Source organism: Papilio polytes, unplaced genomic scaffold (genome assembly GCF_000836215.1).
Source record: "Papilio polytes unplaced genomic scaffold, Ppol_1.0 DF820889.1, whole genome shotgun sequence".
NCBI classification, from domain to species: domain Eukaryota; kingdom Metazoa; phylum Arthropoda; class Insecta; order Lepidoptera; family Papilionidae; genus Papilio; species Papilio polytes.
Window position 1 is genome coordinate 901,441 of NW_013528315.1, and position 26,458 is coordinate 927,898.

The following is a 26,458-nucleotide window of genomic DNA, read 5'->3' on the forward strand; positions in this document are numbered from 1 at the left end:
TATGCTTGATTAATATATTTGGTTTAAATCCATTGGTTAATTTCTACAATATTGGTTATGGTAAAATGAGAGCCGAGTCGTCGTCTTAAGGAGTATTCATTTGACTGAATTACAGAGTGATTATGAGCGACATAACTTTCATGTACTATTTTAACAAAAGGTAATAGACAAAATTTAATAATCGTAATATGACACAAACTTAATGTTAACAAAACAAATTTTTTCAATTAAAATACTTAATTCAGAATTTAGAGTACGAAGAATATATTATTAGTATGTAATTCTAAATTTAAAAATAAACAAAAGGCGTTCAACAGTCTTCCTTTTAAGTGCCAATGGCACAACTTAAATACCTGCAATTCCAAACAATATAAACAAGGAATAATAAAGAAGTTAATAGACATTTATTTCTGTCATCTAATGGAATGTATGCTGACATCGAATATCCTAATGGAATATTGAAACTTCTACCCTAATACCTACTGATTAAGTAATATTGAATTTATGCATCTAATGCCCAAGATCCAAAAAAATCGTAATTCTAAGAACTTATATTAATAATAAAATTTTTATTTCTGCATTAAAATTAAATGAACAATAAATATTTTATTTTCTCATTTCGAATCTGTCCAAATTATTTTTGGACAGATTCGAAATGAGAAGTTGGAAAAAATTCAAATTCGTGAAATCAAATTAAATTTGAATTATCAATATTTCATCTCCAGAAAGTTGTGAAATATATGTTAAAACAAAGACAGATGTTGTAATTAAAAGACAGTTTTACAAAGAACAGCGGGCCTGAGAACTATGGTACTACAGATCTATAAATAAGCAGTAGACTTTGCGAAATTCTACTGGCAAAGATAAGATATACTGGTATTCACCACCGTCTATTAGTTTATCTTTGGTATATTTGAATATAATATAATATCGTTAGGGCTAATATAATTATATGCTCCCTTTTCTAAACGTATATGATCGTTTATACTCAGGGGATAAAGAGGTATGGCGTTTACACACAGCCGTGCATAAGCGAGCGGCGGAACAAGCGCATCTCGCTTGTAGCCACAGCGATCCACTCGTTCTTAGCGGCGTCGAACCAGGTGAGGCCAAGGGTGTACTTGCCATTGATGTTCACGTGCTGGCAGTGGGAGAACCACCAACCTCCCTCGTAGTTACCGGCGCAGTGGGTGTTTGAAATGTCACGGTCGCGATCAATCGTCGAGAACTCCATATGATTTTGGTACTCGAAGGCATCGCTAGCGTTGCCGCTGAAACCACTGACCTCGAGAGCGTAGCCAGAGTCAGCGTTTCCCACGTAGAAGTTTTTGTATTCAGCATACCAGAAGCCTCCATAGATGTCAGTCATATCAATACGCATGGACGAACAGTTGTCCTGGGTAAGACGATGCATAGATTCCAGTCCGATCCAATATTCGGAAGCCGGGTTCCCAAAACCATTGACGTATTCGACGAATTTTCGGTTGAATTCGACACTACCATTATATCGGCGCTGGAGGAGAGTTGTTCCATTCTCACACCAGGTGTCGACGGGAGCGTGACCAGGATGGATCAAGTAATCGCCGGCTTGACCAGATACTCCAGAGCAATCCTTGGGCAGTTGGTTAACAAGGTCTTCGTATTCTCGTTCAACAGGTTGCAGTTCTTTAACTTCGCCCATGATTTCCGGGAGCGAGACATTTGTTTGATTGGCGTCGATATTGTTGGCTTCACTCTGTCATAAAAAAAATTAGGGGTCAAATACTTTTGAAAAAACAAAAACTATTATTGCATTTAATATATACAACGAAAAAGAAACCTTACCTTCAGAATGTGGTCGTTAAGTCGGTAGAAGTGTTGCTTTGATCGGCTCTCCAAAGCAACGATGGAGTCGTTGAGCTTCTTCATCTCGATGCGATCCATCTCGGCGCGGTCAATGGTGTTGCTCACGCTGACAGCAATTGCTTTTACAGATTGGCGCAGGTTTTCCTGATCTTCCTTAAGGTAGGACGACTGAGCGTTGAGCTAGAAAAAAGGAACAATTAAAGTTATAGGAGTTGTAGTATTAAAATATTACCAACAACAATAATTTTTTTAAAATCAATTTAACTTTAGGTTACGTGTAAAATACTCACTTTGGCAAAGTTGACGTCCAGTTTAGAAATTTCTTTGCGAAAGTCTGGGATAGTTTTGTCAACCTTATTCTCGATTCCCTCAACATCTTCGCGGAGTTCCAACATTGAGGAATGAACTTTGTCCAGATCCGTAACTTTTTGGGTGATGTTGATGAGATCGGTGCGCAGAAATTTGCTCTCGACTTCAAGAAAGTCAACTTTAGTAGTGATGAGGTTCCAGTTGGGTTCTTCGTAACGATCGAGACGGCGTTGCACATCGAGTATTTGAGTCTGGAGACTTTGTTGGGACTCGTCAAGTTGTTGTTGGGTGCGCGCCAATCTAGAGATCTGAGTGTGTACCATCTTGTTATTTCCCAACTTTTTGCGCCCTTTCTTGTTGTGACGCAGCTTGTGGTGTGAGTGGCGTATTTCATGGGGGGACAAAACCTCGTTGTCAGAATTCATATCCATCTCTTGCATCTGCTTAGCTTTGATCTGTAACAAGGAATAAAAAATGAACCTTTCCTTTAAGCATTTCATGTAATGCTTGAATATTTACAATATATTGAGTCCAAAAAAGTATTTAGTTTTCGTTTCATCAAATGAACAAGTATGTATTAGTTTAAAGCATAAACTGCTCAGAGAAGTCATATCAACACAAAATTTAATAATAAAATGAACAATATGAAGCTATGCTGTGCTTAATGAAAATGAAACAATCGTTACGGTACTAGTGTGGCTTCAATATTGCAATACGAACAATTCACTGTTCGGTTACAAAGTCGTGGCAAAGGCTAGAAAGTTCAGTGGAAATGAAACAGGAACTAAAAAGGAAGTTCGCGCTGTAATGAACATTGTGACAGGATGTAGAGGGGGAACCGTCATAGCCTTCGGGAATCCTCGCTTACCGATTGCCACGTCCTTGTTAGCTTTCGGAGTAACTACTTATTGTTAATTAATTACATAAAATACAATTAAAATGAACCACGGTAAAAATCTTTATGGATAATAATATCCAAAAATTATACACTTAATACATAAACATTTTGATTTCTTTAAATAACCCCATGAAGCCGAACATATTTTTTATTTAACTAAGAGACTTGGGACACTTTTGCTCTGGCATTAATGTAATCATTGAGCAGCAGATTTCTAACTTAGTCTTAACTTTTTAATTGAAGCAAACGAATATGTCTTAATTATGGGGAAGGATAAGGAACTAAAGAGATTCGCTGCGACAACCTGCTAAGATTTAAGTCTTTGCTTACTTTTGCAAAGATACATTTAATACCTATAAATGGTTAGCATTTACGGTCCGTAATTTATATGAGCTGTAAGCCATCTGCTTGAAACGTTGCTGTTGCAATTATGCCGCCAAGAAACAGGTTTCCCCAGGAGGCTGCGATCCTCAATGCTGTCGCCTTGAGATACGCACAATTTTGATGTTCACAATTTTTTTTAAACAAATTTTAAGACACAAGTTACGCAGCATTATTTAACTTGCTAATATGTATAATAATAATAGAATTTGCCAATAGGGTAATCCTATGCCCAACAGTGAGCAGATAAAGGTTAATGATGAAGACATTAAAATTTGCTAATTTTACTTCCAATAGTTTTTAAATTAACCGTATAATTTGATAATGTGGTACAGACGAGGAATCTTCATTGAAGATTAAAACCTTCACGAGTAGGAAACATGTAATTAGGATGCAGCGGACTTTGATATTCGAAACGCATTCGTGTCACGTCGGGCGCCGGACCAGGTGTGCGCGGGCGCAGAGATGCGAACGTCCCATTGCCTCTCTCTACCTATACATCTTTAATGTATGCATATATTGCGGCAGGTGGTCCCTCGAGTCTGATAAAATATATTTAATGCTTGGTAAGCATTCGCTATCCGGTTTGCAATATGGGTGTCTGGTACTTCTATATATAAAAACCTTGTAAAAGTTTTGTATTAATTGGTATCGACGTTGATATTTTTTAGTATTTACAATTATTACATTCCGTGCACTTTGGTTTACAATGTTAGTTTCCTTTGATTTAAAAAAAAGTTGATTTAGTGTTAATTGAATAAAGATAGCTGTTCCCATGCGACTTCATCCGCACGAAATTATAATAATTTTATTGTTTACGTTTGTCAAATGTCAAAATTATTTAACATGTTCAAATGTCAAATCATAAATGTCAACCTTGCTCTCTTAATGTTGGTAGCTTGTAGTTTATGTTCTGACATAAGGATTTTTATCAATTTATTTACCTCCTAAATTTAATAGTGTGAAAATATATAGCCTAAAGCGTGTCGTAGGTGTAGGGCTTTTTATTAAAGAAAGAATTATTCAAAAATATGCCATGATTACTGACATCTTACGCCACAAAGAAGTGTGTGTTTACGCTTTATTATATTAGTATAGATACAACAGTGTGTAAATAAATTGATACAATAAAAGAATTAAAACAAAATGTACAAGAGAACTTTTCAAAATTAATGTAAAATAATCGGTTCATAAAATAGTGTCTGCAACAAAAGGCAACTGGAGTAAACAATGGAATCTTATCAATTGTACGTTCTCCGAACAAACTTATTTTAAGATTAAGCAAATCACAATGAAGCTGTGAATAGAAAGGAAAATGTACTTCGTTCGCAACACAATGTAAATAAAGTCTTGCCTTAATAATATTGTACTTTATGTACAATAACAAGCAATAATATTAAAATGTTAGTGTCCGTAATAGCTACTTTCTTCCAAACCAATTTAATAACTATATGTGTATAAGCAAACAAATCAAACAGTAATGTTAATATGTATACTATAATGTGTATGAACACATAGTACGATGGAAATCTTTCTCTCTAGAAATATTATCAATTGATTATTATCGAATGGAATACTTTCGAAAGCGTACGCGTCCATGCTGTGTTATTTTATTTTCAGGCGAGTTATTTTAAAGAATAACTGGTCTTTGGTAGCTGTAAGCTCATATGCCGGGAACATCCGCTGCCATTCGAAATTCATCCGCCAGGACCAGACAAAAGAGCCGCGAACACCGAGTACGTATTCACAAGCGTGGAAACCGGACTCAGCGTTCACACTGCAGTTCATACTTTCACACACAGGTAGAATAGTATCACAGTAGAGTAGAGTGCAGTAGTGTTATCGTTTTAACGCTCACGTACACGCAGCACTACTGTACTGTATATAGCTGTCCCACTGTTCTACCCTCTTGTAAAAGTCGTATTACTCTGCGAATCACCAATATGTGACTATTGCAAACGTAAAATATGAAAAACGAAAATAGAAATAGTATGAAAAATTCTCGAATGGTTTAACTGATATGTATAAAATACTGTTATATTTTCGTCTACGTTTCTGTCATAGTAAATGATTGATTTAACACATTTCTCAGTACGTTAAATAAAGCTACCTATGGATAAGTCTAAAGATAAATCTATAGTTAACAACTGCTAGTGTAATCATAGATCAAACTCCACCTGAACATGTTGAAATACTCTCAAATATATTGAAATATGTATTGCAAATCATAAATTATTCCAGCTCGCATATCTCGGCTGCAATAGGAATTGTAGAAATATTTTTCATGAACGATATAACTGCATGTAATAAGATTGCAGTCATTTTGAATGGAGATATTTTTATACTGGTTATTACCGTTCCATGTTCTATGAATGAAATTTCTAACGGATGGGTCGCATCGCCTAGTATCTATATTGCTCAATCTTCTAACTTTACAGACTCGAGTCTCGTTCGCCCGAAGGTGGCAGATGTGAGCTATTTTTAAAATCGTTTTTATTCTACAACGCTTAGTTCCATATTTCACTTTTTTGCGTTTGCCCCCTATACCCGTAATTAGCAGCATGTTTGTGTACAATGTGCAAATGTTTACATTATTTCAAAGTGTATTTTGATGTTTTAAGTGTGACATGTCGTTAGTAGGAAATATGTGATGGTGAATGAAATAAATGCTGAACGAATGGGTGGGCAATTTTTTTTTGTATCGCCCCATCAATAATGGTCGACTTAACAAAGGTTTCTTCATCAATACCGTCCAAAGCAGCTCAATGGACGACGAACCTTTGTGTCGGAACATATCTCGTTTCAAATGCAATTCCAAATTCGCTTTTTGTTGTTAGAAATGTTTAAATATGTCGAAATTTCTGATGTAATTCTTAGAAACTCACGAAGCTATTTAAAATGTCCATTGACTATATTATAAGGAATTGTGAATAAAGACATTCCCTGGAGGGTTTTTTTTTTATTTTAAATAAAAAATAATGATAGTAGTGAGAATTTGAGACCAATTTTTTTGTCTATTCTAATATCGTAGTTACCATGCAGGTACTGAATAAACTAAACTTTATAATACTTTAACATACTGAAGTCTAAAATTAATCTACTGTAGGAATATGTTCTAGAAAATATTAATTATTCCTGTTTATGGTTCATATATTTGTAAACTATTAAGAAAATAAAATAATCACTACATACAGCAATGTATGCTATAAAATAACCGGCGTCGCTTTTCTTAATGTTTTAAATGTTGTTGTTAATAAATAAAATAAACATTATTATATAATGAGAAAATAACATTTAAATATGTAAAATATGTGCTCAAGCTTGCGGTAAATGAGTGACCGATTTATTAATTACTGCCGCAGATCGGATTTCGTTCAATGCATCGTACGGTGTGAGGTCTAAATTTTTTGCCTCGGACAAAAGCCCGGTGCCGATCGGTGTTCCCACAGGCACTCCAAAAGACTTTCTCACGACCTCCCTTCAATGCTCACTTACCCGTTTTACTTTGCCTTGAGCATTTAATACTTAATTAAATTCAGCTAATTCTGGACACACATACACATATATGTGCTGTAATTTAGTATTTGCAGGATAACATTAAGCTAGCGCGTGAACCGCTCAAACATAATTAAACTTGATTAAACTGGAAGCGAAATTATAGTTGGCTATCCGATTCAATTTCTGTTGAGGAGATAACCAACCACTCGTGTTATTGCAATCACGACATACAAATCGAACTACGATTCTCATTAAATAGTATGAACTATACATTAATGTAAGAATTGTTTGCTGAAATTCTCCTACTTTTTAACCGACTTCCAAAACAGAGAAGGTTCTCAATTCTTTTGGTTTGCATGATTTTCTCTATCCCAATGTTTTTTTTTTGTACTTTTGTTACATAATAGTAAGAACAATATTTGACAAAATTGTGCATTATCAAGAGTAACACGAATACATCAGAAATTAAGTTACCAGTAATCGATCTCAATATACTTATCCGCAGTATTTTTTTATATTTTTCTCAATTTTAGTGTATCGAAAGATTGCAATGGCAATCTAAGAACGTAATTTCTAGAGCCAGATGGCATAATTTTTGTAATCCTTTTCATGCATGATAATTAAAATTTCGAATCGATTCCAGGATCCAATATTGATTATGGCTTTAAATTAGCAGTGTTATAGTAACAGCAGTTAGCAACGTTGGTATTTAATTTATATGAACATTGTCCAATATTTTATGAAGGCCCAGCCCCGGTGGCCGGTTGACGGCTCTTTGCTCCGCAACACAATGTCCGCTCGCTCAATGCAACTTCCGTATCACAAGATGAACGCACAGGTGGATGTGCAATGTAAATTAAACCTGTTTTTGAGCGTGTTAAAATATACATACATGTTCTTTCATCTGTACCTGCATAAGACATTTTAAATAGATGTAATAAATGAAATATTTGTAGTTTAATTTTAATTTAGCTGTTTACTATCATATTTATACGTATTAAAGTGTCACTAAGGGACGCAATAAATGACACTTAATGGAAGGGAAAAGAAAAAACAAAGAGAGACAGATAAGTTGCCGCAATTTTTTTTACCAATAAATTAAACTTTGGAGTAATATTTACAATGTATTTAGAATATGAAAAATTCTGGTTTGCGTCTACCCCTTTTATACTTCGGTTTGATGCATACAGGAGGGTTACGGCCGTAAGCATATTGACCGGTAAAACGTCGCTGGCAAAACGGTTAGTGACCGTTGCACTCATGCACCGTGAAGAGGCTTCGCACCTGTTATTTCAAATAATCACGCTATAATCAACTTTACCATCATAACAATAACGCCCTTCAAATCTATTAACATGGATTTATTTAAACCGCCAATGAAGAATGTTCTTCATAGAGTAATATATTCGTAATAGAAAACTGTAACAAACGAAAACGTTTGGTATACTCAGAGTTTGGCACTGAGTGTAAGAGTATAAAAGCATTATTGGATAAATACAAAGTTTAAATAATATAAAAAACAAACAACAAAGAACATACTTTTGGTTTAGATAAGTCGTAGGACAAAACTTATAAAATAATAATAATGTAATGTATAAAAATCCGACCGTATTTCAAAATCCTTCATCTTTTTGAACAGCGAAATGTAACGCTGGAATTGATACAGACGAATCAAATACGCGATAGCAAAATGAACATTCCATACAAAACCATAATAATATAAAGGATAAATTCCATTCGAAGTTTTATACATATATCAGTTACGTGACTTATTGCGAGTATCTAGTGTTACTTGTATTAACAAGACGATTGACAAAAACAGTATTCGTCTCGTAAATGTGTAGCGGGCTTTAGAGCAAATGTTAATATATTATTATGTATTAGCTTTGGCTCGCAACTCCATCCGCGTGGAATTAAATAAAAATACAGTGAGTAGCCTATGTGTTCTTCCAGACTATACTTTACATATATACCAAATTTCATCGAAATCTGCTCAGCAGTTTAGGCTACAAACACTAACAAACATCCATCAATCCATCTATCCATCTAAACTTTCGCATTTATAATATTAGTATGAGTATGATATATGTACATACCAATTTTATCTCATTTTAGCCAACACTAGCTGTTGCCGTGCGGCTTCATACGCATGGAATTATAAAAAATTATTATATTGTTTACATTTGTGAAATTTACAATTGCAAATGTCAACAATCAAATGCACAAATGGCAATCTTACATCCTTGATGTTGGCAGCTTGGTGTTTATGGTCCCTTTGCCCATTAAGCATTTTTTTTAAATTTATGTGTCGTAAGTACAGGGCTTTTTACTAAATGAAGGAATATTCAAAATTTTGCTATGATTGCTGGCATCCAATGCCACGAAGTAGTGTGTGTTTACACTGTATTACATTAGTATAGAAGTTTAGACAAATAAAAATGTTCAACTTTTGTTGAATTACTTTCGACTCACATTTTATTTATCAGTCTCTTACCGTTGATCTGAAAAATCATACTTAGGGATCAATTAACGAGTTACCTTGTTCTTTTGTAATAATTTTTTAAAGCCTGCTAAGCATAGTTATAATAAAAAAGCGTTTCTTTTATTAAAAAAAAAACACTTTTGATCTGATTTAACATAAAAAATTTAAACAGAACTATTCAATTAATAATGAATAAAAGCTTCCGGTTTGCAAAAAGTTTTTGAAGTTTTAAAAAATACAAAAAGCTCTCTTTAACAGTTCCTTTGTCGTAACAAATTAAAAGAAGTAGGTATTCTGTAACGAAGCTTTTTACCGATACTTTAATACATTTTATTTATAAATCCAACATCTCGATAGTTCGAAATAAAATTATACACTTCAACCTAGCTTTTAAAAGCCTTTAATCGAATAGTCGTTATGGGCGATACTAGGGAGTAGTTTACAAACTAAGTTAAATAGTTACTAGATACTCTCTAATATAAGGCCAACCACACACCTTCAGTTATAACTGCAGTTTTAAAGCGGGCTCACACCTTTAACTAAACTATCGAACAACCGCCGTGCGATTGTCGATTGTTTCGCATCCCATTCAACAGTTCGCGTGTGCACATCACCATAAAAACTCATAGGAATCAAAGCGAGACTAAACAGTTGTGTGTTGACTAAATAGTTTAGTCAAAGATGTTTGCGTGCTCTTAACTGAACTGTCGAACTGTACAGTTAAAACTGTGCGTGTGCTTGCATAACTTTAACTGTACAGTTTAACAGACTGTTCAAATTTTTCATATACCTCTTAAATTTTAACTGAGAAGTTAAAATGCAAAGTGTGCATCGAGCTTTGTTATTTCTAGCTTTGTCACCTAATCGGTGATCAATTTTGGTATAACCTTTTACACTCAACGAAATAATTCAAGTGGCTTACTGACTCTACTTTTGTTTAAAGTATTCACAAGTGATTTGACATTTTTTGTTTTAATAATTGAGATTTTTAATTTTATGTATTTCGTCAAAAAACTGAAAAAAGGGAGACGTGACACCTAACTAATCTGAGAGGAAACCATTGCAGTAATTAGCTTATTAAATTTTGATCGTTTAGCTACAACCGGCAATTCTCTTAGAAATTACTAATTAATTCTGCATTATTAATTTCAATTTAAACTAGTGTAGTTGGGAAAATGTAACAATACTTTTTGGTCCAATTATTGTTAGTAAATTACACAAAAAATTGAAATAAAATAATAATAACCGCCATAAATGAAATAGTGGTACAGTTTACACGTTCACCATAGTCCACGTGTATGCATGAGTTACCTCAGTAGCGTAACTGCCTTGAATCACAGGGCTTTTAAACGGGGCTTTAACTGAATTATTTCATAGCTATGTATACAGCACGAGTGCAGGGGCCCGGGGGGAGAGGCACCGTTTCCTCCTCATTTCCGGTACTCGGGGTCATATAAAGGCGAGCTCGGTGTTGCCTTTGAAAGTTCGCTTGCTTTAATGATAATAAGAATCTTAATTACACCCCCTTAATGACCCTGTTAACTTATAATGGTATAACCATAAAGTGCAAGGAAGGGTGCACTTAAGTGGAACAAACTATGTTATGTTTGGTCAAAGACATCCCACTTTCTGAGATGCAACTAACTTAATACGCAAGTGGAAGTTACCTTAAAATCTATGAGACCACTTGACCTTATTTAGTTTAAGTGGTTTAGGCACAACTTTTACTCACTTTAAAAGTCGATAGGCAGTTATTGATAATCGAGTAATAAAAACTGTTATGTAACTTTCCTGAACCACATTCATACTAAAGGCGTTTCTTTACGCTTCGTAAGGCGCGAAATAACAATACATTTCTCAAATTACTGTCAGGCGGCCGTCGTTTAAACAATTCCAATTAAAGCTGACCAACAGCATGTTGCAATTAAAATATCAATTCGTTTCATCTTACACATTCCAAGTAGAATTATAGCGTCAATATGTAGTTCAAATTTCAATACCTTTTGATTGTAATGCAATTTATAATTGCACATCTATGTTATAATAGATTGAGATCCCAGACAAGGATGACGACACCTAAATTCTAAAACTTTACTGTTATTTGATTAGATAGTACTCGTTTGTGATGTAACTGAATGGCCATTAGTTATCCTGTCCGATGGGGCAGTTACAGCCCGTAAAGTTTTAGAATTTAGGTGTCGTCATCCTGGTCAGGGATCTCAATCTATAAATTGTTTAATTGAATTTTAGAAATTACTATAAACCCGCAACGCAAGTGTCCTTGCAGTAGAACCTTTACCCTAAAATTCCGCTTCATTAGTATTAATACATTTTGTTATCTCTTTCATTTCCTTTGATAAAATAGAGACAATGAATGCATAAATAGAGGTGTCACGCAGTGGAAATTTATAGTTACAAATATTGCAGTTATGGTAATTCTGTTTGTAATCCGATGTGAGTGCATTTTGCAACGTCAAATGCATTTCCATATTTTTCCTTAACATCATTTAACATTACCTTAAAATGTATTTTCTAAAAACCTCTTACGTCTAAAGAGCTTTACGTTAGCTAAGAATCCGCTGAATTTTATGCAAAATATACTCCGTTACCAGCATACTAAAAATGAATTCGCTCGAATGCAATAACTTCGTTCTAAACAAATCTTGTTTGCTCCTACAATATTACCTTTGAGTTTCATTTTACAACAAAATTTGTAATATAGACGGAATATAACTCGATACACATTTTACATCAAAGTTGGTTTGCTATAATGTTTTTGAAAGATCCGGAGAAATTTAATAAGTTATAGAGTATACTTACTAACATTTTTAAAATTAAATTATTTTAATGTTTTACGGTATAAAATTCCTTCCACCAATGTTAGATAATGCTCCATAATATGTACTTATATTAAGAGTAATCTTGTTCATGTGGTGAAGCCATACTACCATAATATTATAGGTAAGCCCGAAAGTTTAGACGGATGGATGGATGTTAGCGTTTGAAGCCTAACGGCAGAACGGATTTCGATAAAATTGGGTATAGATATAGAGGATAGTCTGAAACAACACATAGGTTACTTGGTTTTGATTTTTTTTAATTCCATTTCGGACGGAGTCGCGGGTGAAAGCTAGTGATAAAATAAAGTGATAAGTCGGCCATCACATAGTAAATGATTGTGCAATATCAATGTTGCAATACATTACTGTTATCGAAATTTTGTGGTTTATGTTCGGCTTTATTTGTTCCAATCAAAGATTCGTCCCTGTACGAATGATTGGTTGTCCGCGGCTACGGGATATTAGTAAATATTTATTTCAATACGTTCGTATTCCCATTTTGTACGTTTATTTAAGTAGGTTCCATATTCCACATATTCAATTATTTACACTCTTTTATACTCCCCAATAAGGTTTCAGTACGGACAAAAGTACTTTTAAAAGTATAATGATGAAAGTATAATAATCTATATTTTAATTAAAGAATTAAAATAGACATTTGATGAGATTCATAATCTTCTTTGCAAAGCTGCGTTCCATTAATACCTTTCTGAGTTATTTCTATTACAATTTTATTTTGACCAAGATAATTGTGGTGCAATACTGCAATAACAGTAATGCTGAAAATAATTTTGGTGGTTTGCTGAACCTAATGACATTTCTTACGAAATCTTAACGTGGGTTGGGACTGCCGAATACGAGTCAAAAACCATTGTTATCTCGGTTTTCTTAAAGACAATGTAAGGAATGTCAATATGTTTTGTGATTCGTGTATGACTTACCTCCTTAGCCAGTTTGGCATGGTTGGACTTTACTTCAGCCAGCATCGAGCGGAACTGTTGACTTTCGTATTTGAGACGGCTAACGTTGCTGTCCAGTTTGTCGACGCGGGCTTCGTGTGTGCGAGCCAGCTGAGCCAGATCCGATGTTTCCATCAACGCTTGTTTCAACTACAGAAACGGTAATATTTTTAATCATACAGCATCAAAATTAAGATGAAAATCTCTAGATTTAGAGAAATTAGTACTTTAAACTATTACGAAAATTTCTATGTACGGTGTATTATTTTAGAAAGTATTCTGTGTTTTTTTTTTCGGCTTATTTAGAGAATATAAAAGCTAAAGGTAAAGATTTTTTAAAATCGGCCCAGTAGTTTCTGAGCCTATTCATTACAATCAATCAAACAAAGTTTTCCTCTTTATAATATTAGTACAGAAAATAGTACATTTTACTCCTTATAACAAAGAGATTCAAAAATTATATTACGTAATCATTATAATTTACAAACTGTAATATTATTACGTTGTCATGCGACAAAATCTGTATTAAAAAGTTGGTGTGTGCATATCGTTGCATACAGGTGACTCTGACAGCGCAATACGCGTATACGTAATGTAATTTAAACTAGATTTCCCGGCTAAAATCTGCACAGATTTTTACTCGATATTTTCGATAAAAAAGCTAGAAAAAAATTATTGCATGATGCCATGTAGGTCACAAACGTTTGCGCAAAACGCAGTTAGCAAGATGTTGAATATTTAATAATAAAGATTTACAAAATTTTAAAATGCTCGGAGTTCATAAAAATTGTTTTGAATAATTAAAAATGTTCAAATGGTTTCGAATACTTTTATGTAAAACTTTAGTGTAGGAAATCTTTCATTGACTTCAATGTTTAATTAGTACAAAGTAATGTAGAATTTATTAGTTTCAATATCGGTTCAGTATTCGGCCTTTAGGGTGAACGTAAAAGTTTCAGTCTTAATGGATTTGAGAATTAGAAAGCTTACCTCGTTCCGGATGACGTGAAGGTGTCGCAAAAGCTTCGAGTTGTTGAGGCTCTCGGCCATTTCCTTCATCTCAAGTCGGAGCTCTTCCATTGAAGTCTTGGCCCATTGCAGCGTCAGTTGTTCGTTACGCTCATGGTTGTCCGTTGACTGGGTCGGCTTCGCTCTGGTGAAATAAATATTCATTGTATTTTTTTTAATATCACTAGTTTAAAACGCATCAATTTAATCGAATCGGTTTAGCAATACATTGAAATTTTATGTCTATGAGATTTACTCAAATCTATTTAAGGAGAAACTTATCTACAATATTTATAATTCGATGCCATTATTTGAAGTAGTTATTTCGTATGTTTCTTTACATTGCCTTGATAATCGAATGTACTAAGATTTTCTAAATAAAACAGCATTCCGCTACCTAATACGTACCCTGAAGAGTATTCCGTTAACAGACTACTGTCGAAGGGTAAACACGCTACGTAATGTAAATTAAATGCAACCAGTACAACGTGAACCTCGTGTACCAACGCTACGCCTCGCCAAATGCTACAGTTTAATTAAGTTAAAGCCATACACATATGACCTATAGATAGCAAATCTGTATCGTAAAGACCAGACAAATAAGGCTACTTGTGCACTAAATACACTCAGTGTATTTATAGATACTTAATTTATAGGTTTTATAACTATAGTTAAGGTATTAAAAACGCTCAACAAAAGCCGGTCGCACCGGTTATTAATTTCATTCTACAAAACCGTTAAAAGCTGGTATATATTGATAACGCACCATTATAACCGAGGCGCGGGCACAGTACGTTTAATCAACGCTTCGTATCAAACTATTCAGCAGAATATCGAAAGTGCATCGAGGCGTGAGCTTGCGTGAATAATTTCTCTCTTTGAATAGCGTAATTCGATGAAGCTTTGTCAAACGGGGAATTGGCCAGACGGATTTAACAGGAAGCATTCCTCCCTTGTTGGACTTGTTTGGCGATTTCTCGTTAGTACTGAAGTGCCGAGAAAGATATTTGATAGTCTATTCTTACTTAATTGTTAAATGAATTCGTGTATTTTCGCCCTTGATACAAAATATCGGATGATTTTTTGCAGTTGAATCTTCTGTCTTTGTGATAGAAAATTATATCGTTCGGCGTTCAACTATTAACTTCAACATATGTAACATAACTTACGAACTTATGCACGAATGAACTAAATGGACTATTAATGCAGCGCACCTAAACTCGCCTTCGTTACCGCGACAAAGTTAAATACAAACCTGCGCAAGATAACCAAGATAACTAACTGTACCCAAGTTACTGCGATGGCTTCAACTTTGATTGTAACAGTTAAGGAGTATTTGACTGTCTATTCGATTGGATAATGGAAACGATAATAGTCCATATTCTATTCTACCTGCTCTAATTACGCCTTTTAATTAAATATGTCCTTCTACAAGAAAGTTATTTTCATGTTTAACTAGACAGAAAAATAATAGAAAATAGAAATAATTTTATTGAAAAACAAGACATTAACAATTACAATAACAGTTATACCAACTAAAACATAATTACAATTTGTGGTTAATATAGGTTTAATCTGGTGATGCCCACACTAGGCAATATCTGTATCGTGGGCAACGAAAACAGCAGTACAAGTCTTTCCTTACATTAATTACTAAATACCTACGCTTACGGCGTTTCGGTATTATTTATGAATTACATATTGCGCAGTTTTGTAAATATACAATTGCCTTACTTTCGGCAAACCGGAATCTCTATATAGTTCTGTTAAAGCTTAAAAAAGTTTTAACGCAAACGGATGATGTACAATTAGGAGCTGTGTGTTATAAAAAAAAGTAGTTGCATATTCTCTCGCACGACGTCGACGTAACTAGTGAACAGATGTGAATATATTTATGTAAGCAAGTAAACAGGTGTGACATGATTACTCAAAATAAAATGATGTGATACAAACTGTCCTGTCTAAACCATTACTTGGAATATATTTGAGTGGATAATATATTTTCATTGTTAAAAGGTTCAGTGCAAATTTGTTTAATACAACTGAAGATTTTCAAAATAAAAATGTAGAACGGAACAGTCTTACAAATATTATAAATGCGAAAGTTTATATAGATGGATAGATGTTTGTAAGAGTTTGTAGCCTAAACGGCTGAATGGATAGAGATGAAATTTGGCATAGACGTAGAGGTAGTCTGGCTACACGTAGACTACTGACTTTTTTTAATTCCACGTAGACGGTTTCGTGGACGAAAGCTATTCTTGTACTAAGTCTTCTTCTTTTTTTCATGACCATAGAGCTGATTAAAGTCAGACAGGTATGCAAAAAAGTACAATGATCTCGCGATTGTCTCAGTTGATATTTAAAATTATGTTTACAGTTGTATAGTTAGCTAGTTAATTATATCTAAAAGTAGGTAACGCAACAACGAGATTTAACAATATTGTAGTTAGAACAGGACCTGCGGAAGTGAGTTTATGCATGAGTGCGCCATGGCCTTGTTACATGAACCATCCCCTGCCTAAATTAGTGCCTAGCTTACCCACGTGTTTACCCACTCTAGCTAGCCTATTTGCATTACGGCGTTAATTTGTTACCGTACAAACAATACAAATCTTGATATTTTTGGGTATTAAATACTTGGATATTTTGAATTCTCGCAATAACCGAGTTGTTCGAAGGAAATAAAAAAAACCAGATAGATCTATGTAGGAGATAAAGTACTGACATATATTATGTACATTTCACACAAAGGACAATCTCGTAATGCGTTCTTTGTTCCTTTTAGTACCGACGTCGACTCGTAATGAACAGTAGATTCATTGAAAGTGAAAAAAAAATTTAACGGCCTTCTCGAGACAAACTCAATATATTTTTTTAAAGTGCATCCATGAGACCGCGAAATATTTAAATTAGAGCCAGTGTTGACCCATACAAGATTTTGAAACGTAAAATCCTCAACCAAAATATTTGCTTTTATTATGTACATACGTAGTTATTTAAACTAGAAATATTAGAAATACTGAGAGGAAGGTTGGAAAAACTTTTTGAAACGAAATTTTCATTTAGATAGGATATACAGAAATAAGATTACATTTCCTGTACGTTCGCAATGGATAGAAATCTCGACTAGAATAATTAAAACAGGGCTTGTACAAAGTCAGTGCTGTGTGTAGAGCCGTTGTAGAGTGCATAACATAGGCAACATAGCATCAGAAGAATCCTGCTTTATTGGAAAACTTTAGTACTCAACAGAGGGATAGTCAAAGGCCTTGCTTGTATGTGCAACCGTTTGCCTCTTTGTAGTTATTTTAATACAGGGTGTTAAGTTGTATTGTATGAGCGGTAGTTTATTATGCAACTGGTCTATGTTTATGTTTCGAAGCTTCACTAACGCTGTTTGGAAGCACACAAAACACTTTAGAGTCTAGATGCAGAATTATCTCCTGCATGTTACGTCGTTAACAAAAATATTATCATTATTTAGAGTGCAACGTTTTTATAACGTAAACAAAATGAGATTTTGTAAATTATTTTCTTGTAATATTTCATTTACATTCGTGTAGAACGCTACATAACGATGTAGTTTCTGCGTCAATTTTTTTTTCGTAATCACACATTTAATATTTGAAGTGTACATGTATTTTTAAAATATTACCTATTTAATATCACATAAAACCTTTATTTTATATACAGGCAGTATCTTATTTTATCATCAGTTAATAGTTTAACATAACCTAAGCTTGGCGTGCATTTCTGTGCACAGTGAACAATGACGATCAAATGGGGTGCGATACGTAGTACAATTTTCACAAGAGAACTTTATTACACAAGGAAAATTAGTACAATAAACACAAAAGCCTGCTTGTATTCAATAAATTTCTAAAATATAACACCTATTCACTGTGTTTATATTTTTGTTTTAGGCAATGAGATATTACTTATGGACTGATGCTTAGTTACCCTAACTTTGACTAGGTACCAAAGCCCTCTGTGGGGACATATGATGGTATTTGAACACATGTATCATCTAATAGTTCTAACAAAGTGTAGGATAAATTCCGCTGAACAACTTCGACAGGTAGACGTAGTTAATTCAAATAAACTAATACTTTATTACAATAGCTAAAGTATTGAAGATGAAACTAGAGATTATCTCAATCTTGTATCCCCTCTGCTGCCGTGGAAGCGTATCCTAATGACATTATTTAGTGCACGACGCAACATCCACGTTGTGATGTTAATTTTGGTGTAACTACTGTTCACAGCTCCGGCAATATAATTCAAATTCATGTCAGCGTGCGACATATTAATATTTAAATTAACAAATTGATGCAAGCAATTAACTTTAGCTATTCCCGTTTCCGTTAACAGTTAACTTTGATATGGTTTTTGGTTAACAACATTTAAATGAAGGGAATATACTAAAATAATGTGTATACCGATTAAAAAGAATATTTGAAAATTATGCAATTATTTCCATAACTAATTCAAATAAATCACATATTTAAATATTTTACTTCCACTTATCTTGTTTACGATAGAATATTTAGATGCAGAATATCCGAGCAAATAAAAATTACCTTCGCAAGTTATCATACTGAAAACAAGTTCTTTCAAGACATCATTAGTGAGTGAATAGCTTACATAAGGCTCGAGTGTTCTTATAGAGATCTCATATAAAATTATGGCGTGGAATTTAAAGAAATAGCAATTCGTATGTTTTTTTTTAAACGTAAACAAAAAGATTCCCTTTAAATAGTAGTAGTAGGGACTTCGGTTTCCGCAACTCCACGGTTAGCGCGTATTTTGCGTATTAATTAGTAAAATTATCAATGAAAGAAATCTTTAATTTTAATAGAAATCTTGAAAATAGTTCCAATAGTTAAAAATTTAATTTTGATCCACCATGCTAAAGTTCCCTATAATTATATAAAGGTAACTAATAAACTTGAATAGTTTCTAAAGGCAGATGTAACGCCATGTGTTCACTGGCGGCATTAGAAAAAAAAACGTAAAACTTTAAAATAGCCTTTATAACAACCACCTTAAATTCCAAACGAGATAAGGAATCGGAGTGTCGAGAAAAAATCGAATAATTACCGAAACCGTGAGTTTTATTACCGGCGCTTAAGATTGATATTCGTAAAGTCGAATTTGACTAAAAAAACCAAAAGTTGGCCAAATGTCGTCAAATTAAATGCATCGTAGCACCTGCTCTTTGTGTTAGACGTTAGAAAAAAAAATTAGATCCCGACACCGCCGGCTGACCGACGCGTTTGTACACATTTCGGTAGAAAGTGGTTTGGTTTGTAATCGATTGAATTCGTTATCATTCTAAATTGGATTGGTTCGCCCGTTCGAATTAAACCATATTCCTAAATATAGTTTGAGTGGTTTTTGTTTGACAACTGTTAACCTTCGATTGAAAAGGGTTGATAAAGTTAACTAAGTCCAATAATAGAGACAATTAATGTGATATAGAAGTCACTGGCGAAGCGGCGTGATCCTTTATATCCCAGGTATAGTCTATTAAAAAAAAACTTCAATTGTTTTATTTCAATATCATTAAATCAATAGAAAATAAAAGGTAAACTTTGATATGTTAATGCAAGGCTTTGACTTTGATATTTTATTTAGATAATGTATCCAACCATATTATTCAATTAAAATTCTGTATTCTGATAAGATTTTGATCGATGATGTCGTCTGATTGAGATAAATGTCTTTATCAAAGATATAATTCAGAACATGTTAAAATGCAGTTTAATTATTAGTCCATTTAATGTAATCAGATGTAATAATGTAGTGCAAGCTAAAGACCTAGTTGTCAAAAGACATTGAGAAAGAACAAGAGGAATTACTTAATGTTATCTTCCGCACATTGGTATTTTTTATAGAACAACTGTCACCTCCTATGAAAGTTTTTTTGCTGCGCACGCGCGCCTTTTGCTACGCATACCTACCGGATGTGGGCTCGGGCACATTACTTCCGGTCGGGATATAAATAAACATCCCATTAAAGCCAGATGTTCACCCCCATTGCTACTATTACGTGGACCCCTTGATTTTATTTCTTTAAATTTACCCCTTCGACAATCCCTTAAATAGACTATAGTTACAATTACATAAATTTTTTTTTTAAATGATGGCATCAAAACTTAAGATATTTTTTTTATCTAGCAATTAACTAGCATAGCTAAAGTCTAAGCTGAAGGAGAATAAGATAACGCTTCATATTACAATTTTCACGACTGTGCATTTCTACTGGCGTCGCTTCTGGTTAAAAAAATACTGATGTTACAATGTTTCTGTACCGACAATGTCGTCAAAAATCGCACAGCATAGATTGAATGCATACACCACAAACTGAATGTGTGAGGTTCATTGTAATGTATTATTTTAACCATCAAAACATCAAATAAGTTTAATAAAACTGTTTCATTTACATTTTTCATTATTAGGTGATCGATAGGTATTTCTGTTTAGAACCCGAATGGAACGCAACTTCATTCCACTTGTATATTAATGGATTACTAACGAGAATCATATTCATGCATTTCAGACTGCAACAGAGATATTCAAGTGGAAAAACATTTCATACTTAATATTTAAGAGGACAATATTGAATATAGATAAATATTATGAACAAAAGAGAACTAATATTTTTTTAAGTGTATTATTTCTTGCTTTAGTAAAAACAATTCTCGCTAACATTTTCAGAGCGAAAATCTAACTAATAACTATAGTATTTTTTGTAAAATCTTGTATAGAAATAAAAAAGTAATTCTATTATTAAAGGACTGACGATATCTAGATCATAATAAAAACAACAGAGAATATTAAAAAACTCAATTCGATAGATGTATTTTAGAAGTAGTCCTCAAAACTAAAATTATTATGAGCATTTAAATTTATGTTTAAAATGAAACAAACGTCAGCCCAGTTTCAAGGGAACATATGAGAACACTTTAAATTAAAAAAGTTATACATTTCTATTTGTTTGTCGAGTAACAAACGTTTCACGAAGCACTCGCAGTGGCATATGACTGTTTTACAAAATGTAACTTTCGAAATGATACGCTGTAGGGCTAAGCCATGAATACGCGTGAATTAATACAAGTCCCAGTGGTTTGCACAAAAGCTCAACGCTTATCTTTTCAACGGTGCTATTTTGGTATGAAATGACAGCGCTATTTCCAAGATTTACCTTTGTTCTGTGTTTTTTGTTCATCTACATACTAAGTTAATTGAGCAGATCTATTTTTATCGTGATTTATTTTTAAAACATTCCTTTATTTTTACATTCCAAGATAGAAAAGAACTAATAATAAAAAAAAATCCTAATTCAATCCAAAAAGCAACACTCCACTGCGTTTTGACAATTCTATAAGTAAATTCAAAATTCCTAACTTATAAACTCAAATACGAGGAATGCATACGAGTCTTTTATAATTTATTTATCAAAGTTAAATTTGAACTAAGTGAATTGAAGTAGGTATAACCTAATATTAAAAAATTATAGAAATACCAACCTCTAATGGCACAACGTCGACGTTCAAAAGCGGATTCCAGTTAGAGAGAAATATATTTATAACTTTAATATTTTTATTAAATTACGCTTCAGCCGTTTAATAATTGAGACCCTTTAATAATGAAAAAACTACACAAACTTTTTAACGCTAACATACATTTAGACGAAATTTACATTAATTCATCATCACCAGCTCGCTATACGTCCCGACCGAGCGCCTCAGAACCTACCCTAAGTAAGGGGTGACTAGGCTTTAGTCAACCGCTGGCCCAGTGCGGTTTGGTTGACTTCACACATATCTTTGAATTTCGTTTTTTTTTATATCATATGGTGGTAAACGAGCAAGCGACCACCTGAATCCGTCAAAATGGCGAAGCGACCGCTGCCCATTGACATCCACAATTGCAAATGCGTTGCCTACCCTTATCCGAAGGAGGAGGAGACGCACATAAAGAGGATATTTCCCCTTCCTATGCATCTCCACTGTGAAATCCACTTCCCCTTCCCATCCTCTCGTTATGAGAAAAGGGTGGTAAGGGACTTAAATTAGGCCTCCGGCACCAAACTCATCAGACGAAACACGGAATTGCTTCCATTTCACGCCTGGCTTCTGTGTGGTCGTGGTATTACACCGGGCGTGCCGGCCCATTTGTGCTAAGATGTTAAAGCGGGCACTACCACATGAAAATCGAAAAAATCGAATATCACATTGGTACATGGCGGGATTCGAACCCAAGACAAGATTACAATTCAAGTGCTTAAACCGCTGAGCCACAGACGCTCTATATTAATTAGTTTCAACAATTTTTTACGACTCTCAATTATGTAATCTAAAATGTTAAAATATTATTTGAAAGGTATTGAATACTATTTCTTGTAACCATCCCAAATAATCTCGAAACTTGTCATAATCAGATATTAACAATTACATACAAAAATAAATAAAACACACTTTTAATGATACGGATTCTGTAGTTTGCAATTAAATTACGAAATACTAATCACCAAAATACAAAATAAAGAAAATACATTTACTTCCCGTGGTTCGAAATGAGATCTGTGTAAAAAACCACTAAGATAATTACCCAGTATTACTATTGATGATTTAATTGCATTTCATCCACAAACGAACCGTAAAATAGTACTCAGAGCTTGTGGTAAGTCTGAGCAATCGTACTTCTCCTTTGAGAAATTCAGTGGCACGCTTTTGTTAAGTCCACTGAATGGAATCGCCCTTCCTTTGTAAATAGCAAGCAAAAAAGCAAACGTTTTTGTGAATTTCTAAACTAACAAATCGGGATACTACTATTTGTGTTTCTATAAGAATTCGAAGTATTTGAACCCAGACTACAAAGATTCATGGAATTTTAAAAATGTATTTTCTGTAGTTCAATTGTTTACGATGTACTAATATATAACTATACCAGATAAATTCGAGAAAACAAGGGATGAAATGTTCCGTCGATACGGCCCGATTCCTGAGTGGCTCTTGTTTCGCCTCAAAGCGTTTCTGACACCCAACTTTAAATTATGACACGTCTTGTGCGGCTTCAGAGCGACGTCGAACGACGTACACTAAGCCACTACTGCGACCAACATCTCGTATGTATCGACAAAAGCGTCAAACAGCTAACATATTGAGTTGGGAACTTACTCAATTTTAAACATGCTATGTAAAAGCATAGTCACAAACTCCCGTTAAACTATTTTTTTTTTATATTTATTCGGTAAGTTTTCATTAAAGATCACTCTTGTAGAGTGTCAAACAACGCATCAAATAATCGAATAATCTGTCAAAGACATAAAATTTGCATAAAAGTACCAGATCTATGTACCTTCTCTAAAAATATAACATTAACCATATTTGTTAAAACAAAATAAACAAGTAGTCATTGTTATAAAATGTAATACCTCAAAAGTAGTAAAGTATTAAATCAAAACCTAACTTATTGATATAAGATATTCAATGCAGAGTTGCTGGAACTATAAAAAGAACATTATAATGCTGTAAGTTACAAAGGAAACAGGCTCTAAAACATGTCTTTATCGTACGCCCAATCAGAATTAAACGCTGGGGACAACGACGCTGGTATCGGCAGGTAAACAATCACTAAATAGAATCATATTCAACATTTGAATTCCACGAGTTTTGCAAAATGTAGTTTAAAAAACGGCTGAGTTTTTTAACTTAATGAAGTTAGAATTACCGCTCTCCGTGCGTTCTATTAGAGAACCCGGGACCCTTTGCACTAGTCGCACTTGTGCCATCGCGCTGTTTTTAATGAGTAGAAATCTCACAAAACCCTGTCTTTCCCCCAAAAAGCAGTGTATCTTTCCGATGTATCGTTTCGATACGAAAAAAGGTGGAATTACCGCATTCTTTTTTAACCGACTTCCATAAAAAGGAGCTTCGCAATTCGTTCGATTTATATAATTACGTTTTTCGATAATTATTTTTGAATAAACGCAATAATCGTCAACGGTTGGCACGAAACTTGGATGAATGGGACTTCATGTGTGCAATAAAATTAAATTTGTATGCAAAAATACTGGCGAAAACAAACGTTCGTTAAAACCTTAATGCGACTTTATCGGGTTAAAAATCGTCCCGGACATTCTGGATGTTGAAATTTTATATTTTGAAATGATTGAAAAACCGTGGTTAATGTTATCATATGTAACATTTTGTAAAATGTTTATTTTAATAACATTAATCCATTTTTAATTAATTTATTGATTTTGTAATCAGACAAGGAAAAGAAGCAAATTGAAAAACATTTTCATGTTAACGCTACAACGATGCAGTTATAAATTTCAAAAGTAACAATAATCGCGTCTATTTTATAATTAACGATAAAGATTTTCTTTGTCATCAATCGTTTTTCCGAGTAACTAGATCCGAAAACAATTTTTTCTCATTAAATTTTTCATTAGAAAGGATTAAAACTTAGAAATGTGGACTAAAAGTTACACTCTTCAGCGGGTAAATTACACGATGATACTTTAAAAAAACTGTTACATCTTTTAAAAAAACCATCATTGTCTAAAGAAAAGGGTGTACTTTGATTTGTCATTTCTGAAAGCTTTCGTTTTGCAGCACAAAAAATAAATCATATCGAGTAGAACTTTTCTCAACTTAATTAGTTTTATTGATATCGCGTAGGAAATAATAAATAATGGTAAAAGAAAATCAGTTTCGCCAAAACTAATTTATATTTAATGAAAATATACAATTTGAAGAAACAATATTTTGATTTGTTACTTCGTAAAACTCCCGACGGACCGTCGGAGTCGGAGCGCGAACATTTTCAAAATGTGCGCTGTATTTGTTAATTTATTTCCGAATGTTACTTGTTAAATACAAACTTAAGGTACTATATTACTATTAACCTGTACAACGATTAAACAGAATAAATATGTTATGAGAAAAAGTAAAATAAACATTTGCAATTTAAGATTGAAAAAAATCAGAAATCTTTGAATGTTGGATTTATTCTAAAAAGAATAAAAAATAATGAACCTCGCAGGGGCTTGCTAAAATTTCGCTGCAATTTCATTAATTAAAAACTTTTGAAATAAAAATAATGCGCACAGCTTTTTTAAATTAAATTATTACAAGCCCAGCAAAAGTTAGGTGTCTATAGTTTCATAATCAATTTGTATATTTTGTCGTATAATTATCTACATTTACATAATTATCTAATTGTCAAAAATCCAACACACAAATTAACTAACATCTTAAAAATAAGTAAACTTACTTGAGTTCGTCAATCTCTTCCTGAAGACGGGCGACGTCGTTGAAATGGTTTGCCTTCATGGTCTCGATCTGGTCTGCCATGGCCTGCAGCTGCTGCTTCACGTTTATCTTGGCCTCATTCACGGTAATTAAAATTATAAAGTTCATAAAAAATAAAACACCAACGTTCGAGCACTTCATTTTCGTGCAAGTTGAAAGCCGCGGGCGAGAGTGAAACACTGCGCGCGCGACCGCTCCAAACCGTGTCCAGTGCGGGAATGAGTGATCGCGGGGCCGCCCTACCTTAATACACTCGGCGGTGCGATGCAGATGTGCATGATCAACAGTTGTCCAGAGAAGCCCGAATCCCGTGTGAGCGTGTTTTTCAGGCACACATTGTAGATGCACACGGCTTATGTACGTGAGCAGGTTTTACATTTAGTTACTGATACCGCTCTATTGAGGCTTCTTTAGAAATTTCCACGATAATCTATACTACTATATCTATATCTATACTACTATTTTAAAGAGGCAAGATTTGGATTTTTGGATTTTTATTTGTATTAAAACTACTGGGCCGATTTCATAAATATTTCACCATTAAAAAGCTACGTTATGAGTGTGTAACATTAGCTACTTTTTCATTATCTTTGAATATCACGCGAGCGAAGACGCGAGCAACAGCTAGTTTTTAATATTTTCACAATTATAGCTTGTCTAAATAAAAAAAGTTAGTTTGACAATTCATTTGAAATTTAGTAGGGATGGGTTGTGTAAAATCAGTCATGATTTTCGATTTTTACTCTTATAGAAGTTGGAATCGAGAGATTCATAGTCATAACTAATGAATTAAAAAAACACTGTTTTCTTAAATCAATAATGGCCTGCAGAACCATTAACAAATAATGAGAGTAAATAAATGTTTATTACCACTACAGTCGTACGTAATCGAATTGTTTTTACCTATT

General features: G+C 33.7%; 1 protein-coding gene across 1 annotated transcript; it reads right to left on the reverse strand.

Moving 5' to 3' along the window:
* On the reverse strand, positions 1-25,792 carry LOC106110099 (protein scabrous-like). The gene is made up of 6 exons (XM_013291811.1): positions 25,513-25,792; positions 14,203-14,365; positions 13,195-13,362; positions 2,136-2,609; positions 1,825-2,025; positions 1-1,735 (listed from the first exon to the last, which is right to left on the reverse strand). The coding sequence occupies exons 1-6, from the start codon at positions 25,689-25,691 to the stop codon at positions 1,013-1,015; spliced, it is 1,908 nt and encodes a 635-aa protein (XP_013147265.1). The 5' UTR covers positions 25,692-25,792; the 3' UTR covers positions 1-1,012.
* Positions 25,793-26,458: the final 666 nt, after the last annotated feature.

Coding starts and splice junctions, on each gene's coding strand:
- LOC106110099 (XM_013291811.1), bottom strand. CDS start 25,691: ATGAAGTGCTCGAACGTTGGTGTTTTATTTTTTATGAACTTTATAATT. Junction 13,363..14,202: donor TTCACGTCATCCGGAACGAG/GTAAGCTTTCTA, acceptor CCGTTTCTGTAG/TTGAAACAAGCGTTGATGGA. Junction 2,026..2,135: donor TGGACGTCAACTTTGCCAAA/GTGAGTATTTTA, acceptor CCTTTTTTCTAG/CTCAACGCTCAGTCGTCCTA.